The sequence below is a fragment of the Hypanus sabinus genome, chromosome 9 (assembly GCF_030144855.1).
Source record: "Hypanus sabinus isolate sHypSab1 chromosome 9, sHypSab1.hap1, whole genome shotgun sequence".
In the NCBI taxonomy this organism is placed as follows: domain Eukaryota; kingdom Metazoa; phylum Chordata; class Chondrichthyes; order Myliobatiformes; family Dasyatidae; genus Hypanus; species Hypanus sabinus.
In genome coordinates, this window is record NC_082714.1 from 13,062,193 (window position 1) to 13,078,614 (window position 16,422).

The window sequence follows — 16,422 nt, forward strand, 5'->3', positions numbered from 1 at the left end:
AGGCACATTCCTGGTAAATCTCCCTTACACTCTTTCTAAAGCTTCCACAGCCTTCTGACAATGAGGCGAAATTGAACACAGTACTCCAAATGTGGTCTAACCAGGGTTTTATGGAGCTGCAACATTACCTCATGTTCTTGAGCTCAAGGTAGGTTTGAATGGATGGCTTCCAAGCATCTTGAAGTGTTTTATTATGGGGGAATCTGCCTGGCAATCCCAAAGTATAAAATGTGACAGGAAGAGACATAACGCAGTGTCACAGCAGAAGTGAAGAGGCTGACAGTGGAACTAATTTTATGATTTGGATGAAACAAAATCAAGAGAGCATCACAACATGTATAATAAAAATTTCATAAATGATAATAAGCTTCTGTGAAACAGAGTATGCTACAGCAATGGTTTGCTGGTATGAGGGTCTGTCCTTAACAGTAACACTTAGTTACTATCCCAGTTCAAAAAAAATCAATATATGACGTGATTTTGTCACCATGAAATCTTGATTCTACCCCTTTTGTTTCCTTGCCGTGCCACTGCAGGAGGCAGACAGACGTCAACTAGACGTGCGGCTGGACTGACTAAGTCAGGATGACAGATACCCTTCCTCGAAAGTCAACCAGTTGAGTTACTTGACCATAAGACCATAAGATATAGGAGCAGAATTAGACAGTTCCGAACATTGAATCGGCTTTACGATACCATCATGGCTGATTTATTTTTCCTCGCGACCTCTTTTTTCTGCTTTCTCCCCGTGACTTTTGATGCCTTTGCTAATCAAGAAACACTGCTTTAAAAGTGCCCAGTGACTTGGCTTCTACAGCCATCTGCGGCAATTAATTTCACAGAATCACCACCCTCTAGTAAAGAAATTTCTCCTCATCCTTGTTCTCACAGGAATTCCCAACCTTTTTTATACCATGGAGTCCAACCATTAACCGTAGGGTCTGTGAAACCCAGGTTGGGAACCACAGTAAAGGAACGTCCTTGAATATTGAGGCTGTGCCCCCTGGTCCTAGACTCTCCCACTAGAGGAAACATCCTCTCCACGTCCACTCTATCTAGGCCTTTCAATATTTGGCGTGTTTCATTGAGATCACCCTCCATTCTTCTAAACTTCAGCACCAGAGCCATCAAACGTTCCTCATATGTTAACCCTTTTAATCCCAGGATCATTCCCATGAACCTCCACTGGATCCACATGATTAGCCTAGTTGCTACAGAAACAGTCTTTATTGAACATAGACCATCAAGCAGTACAGCACAGATCTGGCCCTTCAGCCCACACCATTCTTGTTGATAATGACACTGGATTAAACTCATCTCACCTGCCTGCACATAATCTATATACCTACTGCCTGAAAACATGCCTGCCTACAAGTCGCATGGTCTGAAAGACTTGGACAGAGTGGACAAGGAGAGGATGTTTCCATTAGCAGGAAAGTAAGAGGACACAACTCAGAATACGATGTCCCTTCAGAACAGTTATGAGGAGTAATTTCTTTAGCCAGAGGTGGTGAATCTGTGGAATTCTTTGCCACAGATGGCTGAGCAGGCCAAGCCACTGGATATATTTAAAGTGGAGGTTGATAGGTTCTTGATTAACAAGGATGTAAAAGTTTACAGGGAGAAAGCAGGAGATGGGGTTGCGAGAAATAATAAGTTAGCCATGATCAAATGACTTGAGGGGCCAAATGGCTTAATTCTGTTCTTTGTTCAGAGTTCAAAAGTTCAAAGTAAATTTATAATAAGACTATATCTGTGTTACCATATACAACGCTGGGATTCATTTTCTTGTGGGCATCCTCAATAAATCCAGTAACCATTATAAAATCAGTGAAAGACTGCACCCAACAGGACAGACAAACAGTGTGAAAAAGACAACAAACTGTGCAAATATGAAAAGAAAGAAATAATAATTATTAATGAATTAATTAGTAAGCAACAAATATCAACAAACATAAAGAGACGCACTAAAAAGCTGGATGAACTCAGCAGGTCGGGCAGCATCCGCTGAAAGGAGCAGTCAACGTTTCGGGCCGAGACCCTTCGTCAGGACTCAGTGCAGAGAGGGTAGAGGACAGTGAGTCCTGACGAAGGGTCTCGGCCCGAAACATTGACTGCTCCTTTCAGTGGATGCTGCCCGACCCATTGAGTTCATCCAGCTTTTTTTGTACGTCTAGATTTGACCACAGCATCTGCGGTGAGCTTTGTGTTTATTATGTGATGAAGAGTCTTTGAAAGTGAGTCCATAGGTTCTGGGAACATTTCAGTGATGGGGAAAGTGAAGTTGAGTGAAGTTATCCCCTTGATTCAAGAGCCTGACGGCTGAGGGGCGATAACGGTTCCTGAATCTGGTGGTGTGAGTCCTGAGGCTCCTGTACCTTCTTCCTGACGGCAGGAATGAGAAGAGAGCATGATCTGGCTGCTGGGGGTTTCCTGATGATGGATGCTGTTTTCCTGCAAAAAATTTATGTGAAGATTTGCTCACTTGTGCTCTTTGTCCTCTGGTCTCATGATTTTATCATCTAAATGCTCATTAAACATTTCAACTGTATCTTGTACCACCTTCCCTGGCAGTGCATTCCAGGTATCTACCACTCTGCTTTGTAAATATGCTTTAAACTTCCCCCCTCTCCCCTTAAGTCTATACCCTCTAGTATTTAGTTTTCTAGCATGGAAGACCACACCCTATATAAAGTACTGTGCAAAAATCTTAGGCACACTAGATTTTTCATAGGGTTCCAGCTTGGTACTCCCTCCACAGAGCCCTAATCTCGACACCTTTGTGGCTGCCTAGGATTACCCGAACGGACAGAAGCAAGTGAGACAGCCAAAGTCTGCAGGAAAACTGTGGCAAGTTCGCCAAGTTGCTTGGGACAACCAACCCGCTGACATTCTTATAAAACTGCACGACAGTTTGGAGAATTGCTGCAGTTTTAAAGGCAAAGGCTGGTCATGCCAAACATTGATTTGATTTAGATTTTTACTGTTTACTGCTCTTTAGAGTATTTTTTGATATTTAGAAACGTTTTATGTCATTATTTTTGAAAGCATCTTTGCTTTACAGAATTTTTTTACATGAGCACAGTACTGTATGTATGCATCTATCTACCCAACCTACCAATATCAGTGTCTGACTGTCAATCCTATGTGTCTTTTTAAAATAGTGAGGGTTTCTTCCTCCAGTACCTTCTCAGGGACCCAGTTCCAGGCCCATAGAGTCACAGAGAGATAATGAACACTCCTTTGTGTTCCATTTCCCTCTCCTTTAAAATGAATTCATGGTCACATGGGCTTTAAACTCACCGTGTCGGATTTACTAATGCAGTAGTCTCACCATATTTACATCACCCTATAATTCAAGTTTGAGTTTATCGCCATTCACCCATACACATGTATACAGCTAAATGAAGCATTGTTCCTCTGGGGCCATGGTGTGAAACACAGCACATACAGTTACACACAGCACATATAGTTACGATCCAGCATATAGAGTCACAAAATAATATTAACACAAGCCTCTGAGTGGCACGGCCTGAAGACCGACAGGATGACATAAAGTGTAGTGGTACTGGCACCACTGTAATAAAAACAAGCACTCGTATAAATTGGTGAAACGGCAGCAATAAAAGATGAAAAAAAGTGTCCAGTTGATCAGTGACCTGGGTGCCCACGTGTTCAGGGTCGCAGCAGGTTGTTAAGAAGTCAAAAGGCCTGGGGGAAGACGCTGTTCCCTTCTGCCTGATGGCTGGAGCTCAGAGAGAGTGTGGGGAGGATGCGAGAGGTATTTGACAATACCAGAGCCACTTTTTCCCCAGGGCCGTCGTGCAACTGAACAATGCTCCCATACCGCACCTCCCCATCCCCCATAGTTCATGGGCGCTATGGACAATCTTTAAGGGCTATTTTATATTTAATCATTGTATGTTACAGCATGGGCATATGCAACACTTGAGTGGGGCAGCCACCGTTTCCTTTAGTTTTGGATTTGTTGGGTTTCAGATGTCACCCTAAGCAACTCAGGCGTTATGCACTGAATGGAGAAGCTTTGCAATCTCGTCCTGAGCAACGGCTCAGTTTAAGCTCTAACCGGCTAACCAAAACTGCAAAGAAAGAGCAAAGACAAGATGCAGACTGCAGCAGCACTCCACTGCAAATATCAACACATACCTGGCATTCATTATCCTAACAAAGACCAATTCAAACATTGGCTCCACAGTATGGTTCACAGGAGAACTTCACTCAACAAAATCTAACACTGAGCCACTCAAGGAGATGTTTGGATACATGGTCACAGAGGTACAGCACTGTGCAAAAGTCTTAGGCATTTATATATAGCTAGGGTGCCTAAGTCTTCTTCAGAGCACTGTAATAATTTTATGTATTGCTCTGTACTGCTTCCGCAAAATAAAAACAAATTTCATGGCCTATATGAGTGATGATAAACCTGATTCTGACAGGGGTCCCTATTGTGGACTGAGAGTGGGAAGGGGGCAAGGAGAGGGGAATCATGGTTGGGAAAGGGGAAGGGATAAGAGAAGGAGAGCAGGAAGCAACAGAGAGACATTTTGTTGTGATCAATAAATCAATTGTTTGAAATCAAATTACCTTGGCTGGTATCTCACGGCTGGGAGGGTCTGCATCTGTGCCACCCCCTGCCCCTGGCACTCCTCTGCCACCTGCCCCACACCCCTCTGTGACCCTCGACCTTGGCCATTCCCAACATCTCACTCCCTGCTCCATGTTGACAAATACAGTACTGTGCAAAAGTGTTAGGCACCCTAGCTATATACAGTATACATATCTACCTAAGACTTTAGCACAATATTGTAGGTCCTGAGGCTTATCTTAAAAAGACAAACGATTTTTGGGAAGGAATTTCAGGGCTTTAGATTTGGGCAAAGGCACAACTGCTGCTGGCAAAGTGCTGAAGGTTCAGGTCATACAAGCAATGCAGAGTTAACGGAGCAGGGATCTCAGAGGCTTTTATTGTCAAGTATCGTCCATGCAGAATTTTTACCAGTCAACGGAAATGAAATGTGGTATCAACTCAAGACAGTGTGGGAAACCTGAGATCCCCTATGGCTGCAGATCCCAGCCTGAAAATCTCCAATGATTTTGTCGCATTCAGTAGTCAAGACAACTTTCAGTACAGGGAATCCACAGAATGTTTCAGAAATTGCAAGGATCAAATAACTGTTAAATCAGATACAAGCTATTTTTTTCTGGGAAAAAAAACAACCTCATATCCGAGAGACACAAAAGTTCTCAAAAAGCTTCCCAAATGGATTCCTTCAGAAGAGGAGTGTATCAGCCCAAGTGAACCAACTCCACACCATATCTCCACAATGCTGCTAATTGATTACATTGGTCTTAATAGCACCTCACTGGGCATTAAATACAAAATGATTCAACATGAATGCAAATCTTTTTTCAATTAGGATGCCTTTTATTCACATCAATCTACATCAAAACCCTTACACACACACACACACACACACACACACACACACACACACACACACACACACACACACACACACACACACACACACACACACTATCCAATGTAGACTTGGTATGGTCATTCTATGCAACGAAACAGCAATCAATTTAGATACAGAACTGAATGAGATTCCCTCTATTCATTACCATGCAATTCTCTAAAGCTTATTAATAGTCTCCGTTAATCCTTGTTTAAAACGGGTGTACTTTCATCAGAACTTGCAGCCATGATAGAACGGTTCAGAAATACCAGTTATTAGTACATAATAAGAGTTTTCATTACAATTCATTCGTCTTCGAATCCAATGTAAATTTAGAGATTCGGATCTATCATTTAACGTGTCCACCAGGCAAATGCATTTAATTAACAGATCTGCTGCTTTGTAATCAACACCCACTTTCCAGCCATCAATCGTGAGGTAAATCTAGAACACAAGGAGTTTCTATTGATTTGAGGGTGTAGGAGCAAAAACGTGGTGAAGAGACTCGGTGAGCTACAGTCGACTGTCAAACAGGCTTCCCGGCTGTACACCATGACTACCTGTCACATTTTATTCACTTTGGTTGCCTGGGGCCACTAAATTCAACACCACAACCACAATCAAGTTAATCTCCAGTTCACGATGGGGGATGTGATGGAGCCCCTCTAGCGTCCCCACAATCCAAGATGAGTCCCTTCTGAACCAATTCTTAACAAAGTGCATTCTGACTCACAGCTTTCAACCGGCCCGGTTTTACCAATACATCTTTGCTGAGGTACATCGCAGAGAGAATTTATAGTTCAACATTCAAAGGTGCGATGGGAGTCACTTATTCCCTGTGGTGGAAAGTATTAACTGGAAGTCTCCAACATACACAGATGGAAACAGAGCTCGCAGGAGCTATATGTGGGAGACAGAGGGCATTGGGTTATCTTGTATGACAGGTAAACAAGATGATGGGAGGGAGAGCAAGAAGGAAAGAACAAGAAAGGGAAAGGGAATGGCTGGTGAAAATGAGGGTTGAAAGAGAAGGGGAGAGGGGAAAGAGAAGTGAGAGAAAGGAAGGAATGAGAAAGTGAGATGGAAGGAGGGAAAGAGAGGGGAACAGGAGGCAGTAAGGAGATGTGAGTGGGAGTGAAGGTCGAATAGAGTTAGAGAGAGGTGAGAGAGGAGGGAAAGAAGAGAAGGAGGGGAGGATGTGTAAGCAAGGGTGGGGGACTGAGGAAGAGGGGAAAGATGGAAGGGTGGAGGAAGAAGGACAGATGGACAGAGAAAGAGGAGAAAGGGGTGGGTGGACAGAGGGATGGACGGGGAGAGAAGGAGAGAGCGATGGCAGGAGGGAGGGGAGGGACGGGACAAGAGAGGGATGGAGGGAGACACGGGGAAGGGGAGGGAGGCACGGGGAAGGGGGAGGTAGGGAGGGGAGAGGAAGGTAGGTGGAAGAGAGGAGTGAGGGAAGGAAGCAGGGAGGGAGGAAGGGAGAGAGTGAAGGGGAGAGGGAGGGGAAAGGGGGAGGGACAGCAGACGGAAAGCGGCTGAGAGACAGTGAGATGGGAGGGGGAGAGGGGGAGGAAGGGGAGGGAGAGCAGAGGGAAAGGGGCTGAGAGTGAGAGAGGAGGGGAGGAAGGAGCTAGAAGGAGGGAAGGAGAAAGAGAGAGAGAGAAGGGAAAGGGGCGGAGAGGAGAGAGGAGCCGACATCCACATTACCAACGTTCTGGAACGGGTGAACAAGGCGGGAGCATCGGAAGGTAGTGGTTCACCTCCCCTTGTCTCAGGGTCACCCTCCGACAGGACACCACACACACACACACACACAAATGCAATCAAGTGATCGATGTAAATAGTACTCACTCGCTTTGCCTTGTTTGGGCCGTTGCAAAAGCTTCTGTACCGCAGGCACATCTTCGCTTTTGACAGCTTGGAGTAATTCCTGATCTTTCCCCATGGCCGGTGTGTGAGCGTGTCCCGTGTGTGTATGTTTTTTATACCCGATGCATCCTAGGCTGGAGGAGGTGAAGAGACACAGGGAGGAATATTCTGCACGCCAGCGTCAATGCACAGGGCATGGAGACAGAGACTGGGAACGAGAACTACAGGTCAATGACATAAACCACAAACACCTCGCCTCTCGTCTGACAACCCGCCCGTCCGGCCCTCTCGAGAAGAGAAATGAAAGGGCGCCGCGGTCTCCTTCCCTGACCAGCCGGGAATGCACTAGGGAAAGACGGTGGAAGCCATGGTTGCCGGTTTAATCCGTTCCCAAATCCATCGCGCCGCTGCCGCTGCCTCTCTCTCTCTCTCTGTGAGAGCCAGAAGTCCCAGTGCCGCTACTCTGCCGCAAGGTGGAGTGAGATTGTACAAAGTCCAGATCGTTACATCCCTCTCATACCAAATAGCACAGAACCGGGGTTTATTTCTGGAAGCGGTCTTAAAGAAATACTGCATGAGAGAGAGAGAGAAGGAGATAGATAGATAGAGAGGGGGGAGGATGGGGGAGAGGGAAAGAAAGGGAGAGTGAAAGGGGGGAGGGAAGAGGAGGGGGAGCGAGTGGGGGACAGCACGAGGGAGAAAGAAAGAGAGAGAGAGGAGGAGAAAGAGAGGGGAAATCCTTTAATTGTTTCTCTTATACACTATATTTTTGCAGACCAGGGAAACATGTTAACTCGGCCTCTGGGTGTAAGAGAGACTGTTCTCAAGGTTCGGTCCACATAAAGGAGGTTCAGTTGGCTTACTGCCAGGGCTGTGTATCGAGAGGAGGGGAGAGTCTGAGCGATACTGAAGCCTTTTATAAGGCATTCTTGGGATTCAGCAATCAACCCTAACCCTAAAGCAGCCGCCGAGGTAAGATTTGGGGCTTGGACAGCTCCCGGCGTAAATTACGTCGGATATCGGCAGTCCTTTGCAACCCTGGGCTCAATCCACTGTTCGGCCCCACCAAATATTCACCCAGTCTCCTCCTCGTTTAACAATGGTCTTCAGTACTACTTAACACACAAATGCATGTCAATTCTTTATCAACACAGCGCGTTATTAACCAGGTTCTGTATTACTAGCTGGCCAAACCATTATTGTCCTCGCATCTGTGGCCCCCACCGTCAAGTTAGTTATCTGAAGGAACGCCACATCTGTTCGAGAGACACGTCTTGTTCTCTCAATGGTTATTTTTTAATTTAAGGTCAATGCTAACGTTGCCTCCAGACTTTGGTTTACGCCTGATATCAGGGCTGTAAGTACAATGATAAATCGGTAAAAATTGTTTCTTATTCTCACACCTGACTAAGTACAGAGAAAAACTTTTCTTAAAGTCATAGAGCACTACAGCACAGAAACAGGCCTTTTGGCCCAACTAGTCCATGCCAAACTGTTATTCTGCCTAACTTCATGGACCTGAACCTGGACCACAGCCCTCCATACCATTCCCTTCCATGTACTTATCCAAACTTCTCTTTAATCTTGTAATTGACCCTCATCCTCCAGTGCTGCTGGCAGCTCGTTCCACACATTGAGTGAAATAGTTCCCCCTCAGAGTCTCCTTAAATATTTCACCTTTCACCCCTAACCTATGACTTCTAGTTCTAGTATCGCCTAACTTTGGTGGAAAAAGCCTGCTTGCATTTGCCCTATATATAGCTCTCATTGTGCTGTATACCTCTATCAAATCTCCCCTTGTTCTCCTTCATGTGAGATTAACTTTCTGCCAATTACACTGTTAACATTTAGGTCAGCAATGAAAGCCCTCCATCTCTGGCGTTGTTTGGGCTTTCTTCATCATGTAAGTAGTTTCCTCTTGGTTTTCACTACTGTCCGTAATACAGGTCCCAGGTAGAGATTCTGGAATGCTGTCACACTCAGATGTAGAAGGATCCTTCATTGGCGTTTCTGTGATAATTTTGTTTGACCAGTCAGGGTTGTTGGCCTTGAGCTGAACCCCTGAACCCCTGGACCTCTCTTAGTCTGGCCTCTACCTTTTGACTTGCTTGGAATGGGTGACCCCACCAAGAGCCAAAGCATAAAGCCCTGGATCCAGCCAACATAGCCCTCCCGACCATTGAGGCACGCAAGCCTCCAAACCACGACAAGGTTGTGGTCCTCTTGGAGGTTTAGAGAATAAAGTTTTCCCTACAACTCAGGTCCTCAAGTGCTGGCAACATCTTTGTCATTTTTTTTCCCTATAGATTTGATATCCTTCCTGTATAGGTGGCCAAAACTACATACAATGCTCCAAATTTGGTCTCACCAATTTCTTATTCATCTACAACACAACAGCCCATCTCCTGTACTCATTGTTCTGATTTATGAAGTCCAATGTGCTAGACACGGTCTTTACGACCCTTGCATACTCTTCACACAGATCAATTTATCACCATGTTGCATTGACATAGTGCAGATAAAACAATAACAGAATGCAGAATGTAGTGTTGCTGCTACAGAGAAAGTGCGTTGCAGGTAGGCAATAAAATGTTAATTCACAACAAGGTAGATTTTGAAGTAAGAGTCCATCTTATCCTTCTGAAGGACCATTCTAGAGTCAGATAATAGAAGGATAGAGGCTGTTCCGGAGCCTGGTGGCACATGCTTTCTAGCTTCTGTAACTTCTGACAGATGGGTGTGTAGAGAAGAGAGAATGCCTGGGGTGAGCGCTGGCTGCTTTTCTGAGGCAGCAAAGCATATAGACAGAGTCCACGAAGGAGACACGGGGTTGACAATTAAATTGAATGAGATCCATTGGAGTGTTGAACTCCAACACTGGATGCACAGATAAGCAATCTATCAGTGAATCAAATGTAGCATAAATAGAACTTCCAAAAGCATGACAGGACAGGTAAAAGGGAAATTGTCCGCATGCAGAGGTGTCCAAAGTTTAGGAGGCAAAGGTTTTGGGTAAAGGATAATGGGTTCAGAGGCAACCTGAGGAAGAATTCTTTCTCCCAGAGGGTGTTTGGAATCTGGAACACATTGCCTGAAGTGTTACTGAAGGCATAACAGGTAGAAAGTATCCAGACGTACAACTGAATTGTCAAGTCTTCGAAGACTACAAACCAAATATTGGTAACTGGGGTTAGCATAGACATGGTGGGCTGAAGGGCTCACTTGTGTCCTGTGTGGCTCTGTGAGTCTATGTATGTAATCTGGTGGAGTATTTTCCATGTCCCAATGTTCCATAACTTTGGAAGTTGTCTAAATCTGTCAGACCATTAACACTTGGTGACGGCCCATCCACATAATGGGCTTGAGGTTCAAGGGTCACACAGAGCACTACCGCACAGAAGCAGGCCACTTGGCCCCACTAGGCAGTGCCAAACTATATTCTACCTACATCTACACCTGGACCATAGCCCTCCAAAAGTTCTCTTTAAGACCTTATCTGCCTGAGGTGCCACTTTCAAAAAATTATGGAGTTGTAATCCCTTTTTCTACTGCATTCTTCAGTGCCTTACCATTCACTGTGTAAGTCCTGCTCTAGTTTGTCCACCCAAAGTATAACACCTTGCATTTGTCTATATTCTGGGCGACACAGTAGCATAGTGTTTAGCACAATGCTTTACAGCGCCAGTAACCCGGGTTCAATTCCCACCTCTCTCTCTGAGGAGTTTGTACATTCTCCCCGTGACTGCGTGGGTTTCCTCTAGGCACTCCAGTTTCCTCCCACAGTTGAAAGACGTACCGGTTGGTGGGTTAATTGGTCAGTGTAAACTTTCCCCTGAATAGGCTTCATAGGATTTAATTGGAGGGTTGCTGGGCTATGCAGCTTGAAGGGACAGAGGGCTAGTTCCATGCTGTATCTCAATGAGTAAATAAATAAATCTCTTACAAAACATTGTCCAAATATTTGTGCAATTTTTATACTACAATCCTTGTGTCAACATTTATTTATTTTTTTATTGAGAAAGAGCACAGAACAGGTCCTTCCAGCTGTGCCAATCAGTAACCCCAGATTTAACCCTAGCCTAATCTCAGGACGATTTACAATGACCAATTAACCTACCAACCGGTATGTCTTTGGACTGTGGGAGGAAACTGGATCACCCGGAGGAAACCCACGCAGTCATGGAGAGAACATACGAACTTCTCACAGGCTGTGACGGGAATTGAACCCAGGTCGCTGGTACTGTAAAGGCTTGAGCTAACCCCTACGTTACCATGCTGCCCCTTTCTGGACATGTTACTCTCTTTTGCAGGATGTGTTTTCCAGAATTTTGGCCCTTGGTGAATAAGTTGGCATCTAATGAGAAGCTGAACACATGATACGTGCATAGACCTCACCTCCCTTCTACAGCTGGAGGGATTGTTATTGACCGTAGCACCATCTTGCATGACAATGATCTGTGAAAGAACCAACGAGGGGAACATGAATTTTCCCACTTCACTGTGTGATTCAGATACAGGTTTATTTATTACATGTATGTTGGAACTTCCAGTGAAATACTTTATTTGTGTTAACAACCGACACCAGCTGAGGATGTGCTGGGAGCAACCTACAGGTATTGGTGTACATTCCAGCATCAGCACAACGCACCCTCAATGCCGAGCAGAACAACAACAACGACAAAACCAGACAAGAACAGCCAGACAACCCCTTTTCCCCTCTCTCCCACTCACTCCCATAGGCCTACAGTCCTCTAGCTCCAGGACAGACTGCCTCCAGCCTCCAGTCCCTTTCATGCCAGCAGCCATCTGGCCTCCAAGCTCCAGTCCCTTTGGCTCAGACTCACAGTTATCTGGTCTCTGGTCCATGAACAAGCCAACCCAGGGTCTTTGACCTTCAGGCCTCTCTCCACACTCTCCGACTTCAGCCTTCAACCTCGGCTCTCACCAAGCTCTGGACTTTGACCTTTGGCTTTGCCCTCCAGACCTGGTATCGACCTTAGGTCTCTCCCATCACAGGGTTAAACTCTGGGCCTCGACCCCAGCACTCTCTAATCTTGGGTCTGAGCAGGATACATGAGATTTTTAAAGAACACCCAACTGTAACTCTGATGCACCATCAATAACTCACTCTGAGACGTAAAGGCGAGATATCGGCTTTTATTGACTGGAAGAAGGAACCAGCAGTGAGTGACCACCATACTACATCCCGGAGACTGAGAGGCCGGGCTCAGGCCTTGATCGCCTTTATACCGGGGTCTGTGGGAGGAGCCACAGGAGCAGTCAGCAGGGGGCGTGTCCAGACAGGTATATGTAGTTCACCACACTGACATCTTCATGCCTTCTTGTTGATAAACATCCCCCGATGCCCTCTGTGCAATCCCAGCACACAAGCAATCCTTTACAATTGGCCTATTGTGCCTTAAATCAAGAACAAACAAGAGCATGGAAAATTGTAAATATGATGAGCATTTCTGGTGCCTGCCATTACTCAGTTTGTAATTTCATATTTACACTTTTCACTTTACACTCTAGACTGTTCTTATACAACCTCCCCACCACTGAGGAACACTGCCTCAGGAAAGCAGCACCCATCGTCAAGGACCACCACCATCCAATCCATGCTCTCTTCTTGCTGCTGCCATCAGGGAAAAGGTACTCAAACCACCAGGTTCAGGAACAATTATTACGCTTCGACCATTAGGCTCTTTAACCAACGTGAATAACTTCACTGATCATTAAACACAACCTATAGACTCACCTTCAAGGACTCTACAACTCTTGTTCTCAGTATTATTTATTTATTATTATTACTTATTTCTTTTTGTATTTGTGTAATTAGTCAATCTTTGTGAGAAGTTTTTTATTGATTCTATTGTACTTGTTTGATCCACTGTGAATGCCTGCAGGAAAACAAATCTCCAGGTAGTATTTGGTGACATATATAGTATGCACTTCAATAAAAACTTACTTTGAACTTTGATCTCTTGCTTTCTGCTCTATCACAGATTTACCCCTTTTGCACTCTCTTCCCCACTCAGACCTCTGCATCGTAAACCCAAAATATTCACTCTGTTTCGCTCTCCACAGAGCTGCTGAATATTCCCAGCAGGTTCTGCATCAACTTCAATTTTCCAGCGTGTGTGGAACTTCGCTTACGTCAGCAGCGCAGCATGGCAGTGTGGCGGCTAGCGGAGTTGCTTTACAATCGCTGCCTGGGGTTTGATTCCTACCGCCTTCAGTAAGAACTTTGCATATTTACCATGACCAAGTGGGTTTCTTCTACATTCCAAAGATGACAGTTAGGGTCGGGGCGAGGGAGTTGTGAACATGCTATGCTGGTGCCAGAAAATTGCAATGCTTGCAGGCTGCCCCAGTGCAGTTCTCACTGATTTTGATTTGACCCAAATGACACTTTTCACTGTATGTTTCAATGTACATGTGACAAATAAAGCTAATCTTTAAAGATGCACCCAGTAAATTCGAGAAATGTGAGGAGGGTTAAGGGGAAGAAACGAATGTTGAGCTGATATTGGTTGATAAAAAATGGCTGTCAACTGCAAACAAGCACCAGACATGAAGCAGCATATTTGAACATTTTGAGGAAAGTGATTGATGTGGACAAACATTAATTTATCAGGTTGTTTGTCCTGCTTAATCAATGAGAGTTGTTCTTGCTTATTGGCAAATGGGACAAAAGTGATGAAACATTCTGGTGAAAGACAATTGAACCAAAATGTTAACTCTGTTTCACTTCCCCACAAGTGTTTCCTAACCTTCTTTGTGCACTCAGTGGCCAGTCGTGCAAGAGGAAATGGTGAGTCTGCAGAGAGATATGGATGGGTTAAGTGAGTGGGCAAGGGTCTGCCAGATGGAGTACAATATTGGTAAATGTGACGTGATCCACTCTGGAAGGAAAAATGGATCAGATTATTATTTAAATGGTAAAAGGCTACAGCATGTTGCTATGCAGAGGGACTTGGAAGTGCTTGTGCATGAATTGCAACAGGGTGGTTTTCAGGTGCAGCAGGCTATTAAGAAGGAAAATGGAATGTTGGCCTTCATTGCTAGAGGGATTGAATTTAAGAGCAGGAAGATTATGCGGCAACTGTACAGGGTACTGGTGAGGCCACATCTGGAGTATTGTGTGCAGTTCTGGTCTCTTACTTGAGGAAGGATGTACTGGCTTTGGAGGCGATGCAGAAGAGGTTCACTAGGTTGGTTCCAGAGATGAGGGGGTTAGACTATGAAGAGAGATTGAGTTGCCTGGGACTGTACTCACTGGAATTCAGAAGGATGAGAGGAGATCTTATAGAAAAATATAAAATGATGAAAGGGATAGATAAAATAGAGGCAGTAAAGCTGTTTCCATTGGTAGGTGAGTCTAGAACTAGGGGACATAGCCTCAAGATTCAGGGGAGTAGATTTAGGATGGAGGTGAGGAGAAACTGCTTTTCCCAAAGAGTGTTGAATCAGTGGAATTCTCTGCCCAATGAAGCAGTGGAGGCTACCTCAGTAACTATATTTAAGACAAGATTTGATAGATTTTTGCATAATAGGGGAATTGAGGGTTATAGAGAAAAGGCAGATAGGAGGAGATGAGTCCATGGTCAGATCAGCCACCATCTTATTGAATGGCAGAACAAGCTCGGCAGGCCAGATGATCTACTCCTGCTCTTATTTCTTATGTTCTTATGTTTATTAGGTACAGGAGTGGACCTGGTGTGGTCTTCTGCTGCTGTAGCCCATGCACTTCAAGGTCCAAGGTGTTGTGCATCAGAAATGCTTTTTGGACACTTCTGTTGTCACACATGGTTAGCCCTATCTTACTTAATTTCTTTTTCAAACCCTCTTGGACAGATCAAGCTTTTAACATATGGAAAAGGAAAGGTATAAAATGCTTTCATGATCTCTTTTTTGAAGATACTTTGATGTCATTTGATCAACTTTCCAACAAATTTGAATTACCTAAATCTAATTTTTTCAGATATTTACAAATTAGAAATTTCTTACATAAAGTTTTACCATCTTTTCCTAATTCAACTTTGGAGGACATTACAGATTTGATTTTTACCTTAAATCCTTGTCAGAAGGGATTAATAGCTTTTATTTATAATATGATTATGAAGATACAACCAGAAATATCAGTTAGAATTAAACAAGAATGGGAAAAAGAACTTCGATATAACATATCAACAGATAAATGGGAAAAAATTTTGCAAATGGTTAATTCTTCTTCTATATGTGCTAAACATGCTTTAATACAATTTAAAATTGTACATAGAGCTCATATGTCTAAAGATAAACTTGCTTGATTCTATTCTCATATTAACCCTCAATGTGACAGATGTCATTCAGAAGTGGCCTCATTGACCCATATGTTCTGGTCATGTCCCACTTTACATAATTACTGGAAGGACATATTTACTACTATTTCCTCAATTTGGAATATAGATTTACAACCTCATTTTATTACTGCAATTTTTGGCATACCAAATGAAGATGGTAATCAGTTTTCCCCTTCAATCAGACGAATGATTGCTTTTGTAACATTAATGGCCAGAAGGTCTATATTACAAAATTGGAAAGAAGTAAATCCTCCTATCACATTTCAATGGCTTTCTCAAACTATTTCTTATCTAAGTTTGGAAAAAATTAGAAGCACTATTTTTGACTCATCAATTAAATTTGAAGAAATTTGGAGACCGTTTATTCGACATTTTCATATGAATTAATTTGGCCTTTTCCAGACCTTCTTTCTGCTTATTCATGTTCAGGTATGGAGTTCCGGAGTTCTTTGACACTATCATATACTTGTAAACTGTTATTATTGCCCATGTTAGTTTAGTTTAGTGTTTTATTTTTTTTTAATATATACTTTTTTTTCACATATTTTCAATTTTTTTTTCTTTTTTAATGGTTATTTTTGTTTTTTTTTCATATAATCATATGGACTTGATTGATTAAGGTATTTTCTTCTGTTGATGTTTAGTAGGATATTGTTATCTTATTATCAATGTGATTTCAAGTCTATTGTATTCATAATTTACTTATTATTATGTTATTTTTTTGT

General features: G+C 43.6%; 1 protein-coding gene and 1 long non-coding RNA gene across 2 annotated transcripts in view; one reads left to right on the top strand and one right to left on the bottom strand.

Moving 5' to 3' along the window:
- The window catches only part of caskin1 (CASK interacting protein 1), a 675,429-nt gene extending 667,624 nt beyond the window's left edge, over nucleotides 1-7,805 (bottom strand). Inside the window, exon 1 of the mRNA XM_059979062.1 lies at nucleotides 7,335-7,805. Within this exon, the coding sequence (XP_059835045.1) occupies nucleotides 7,335-7,428 (94 nt within the window). The 5' untranslated portion in view covers nucleotides 7,429-7,805. The remainder of the gene's footprint in view (nucleotides 1-7,334) is intronic.
- LOC132399100 (uncharacterized) lies at nucleotides 7,175-12,395 on the top strand. The gene is made up of 3 exons (XR_009513870.1): nucleotides 7,175-7,231; nucleotides 8,128-8,324; nucleotides 11,663-12,395. It is a non-coding gene; the product is annotated as an uncharacterized LOC132399100 (long non-coding RNA).
- The last annotated feature ends 4,027 nt before the right edge of the window (nucleotides 12,396-16,422 follow it).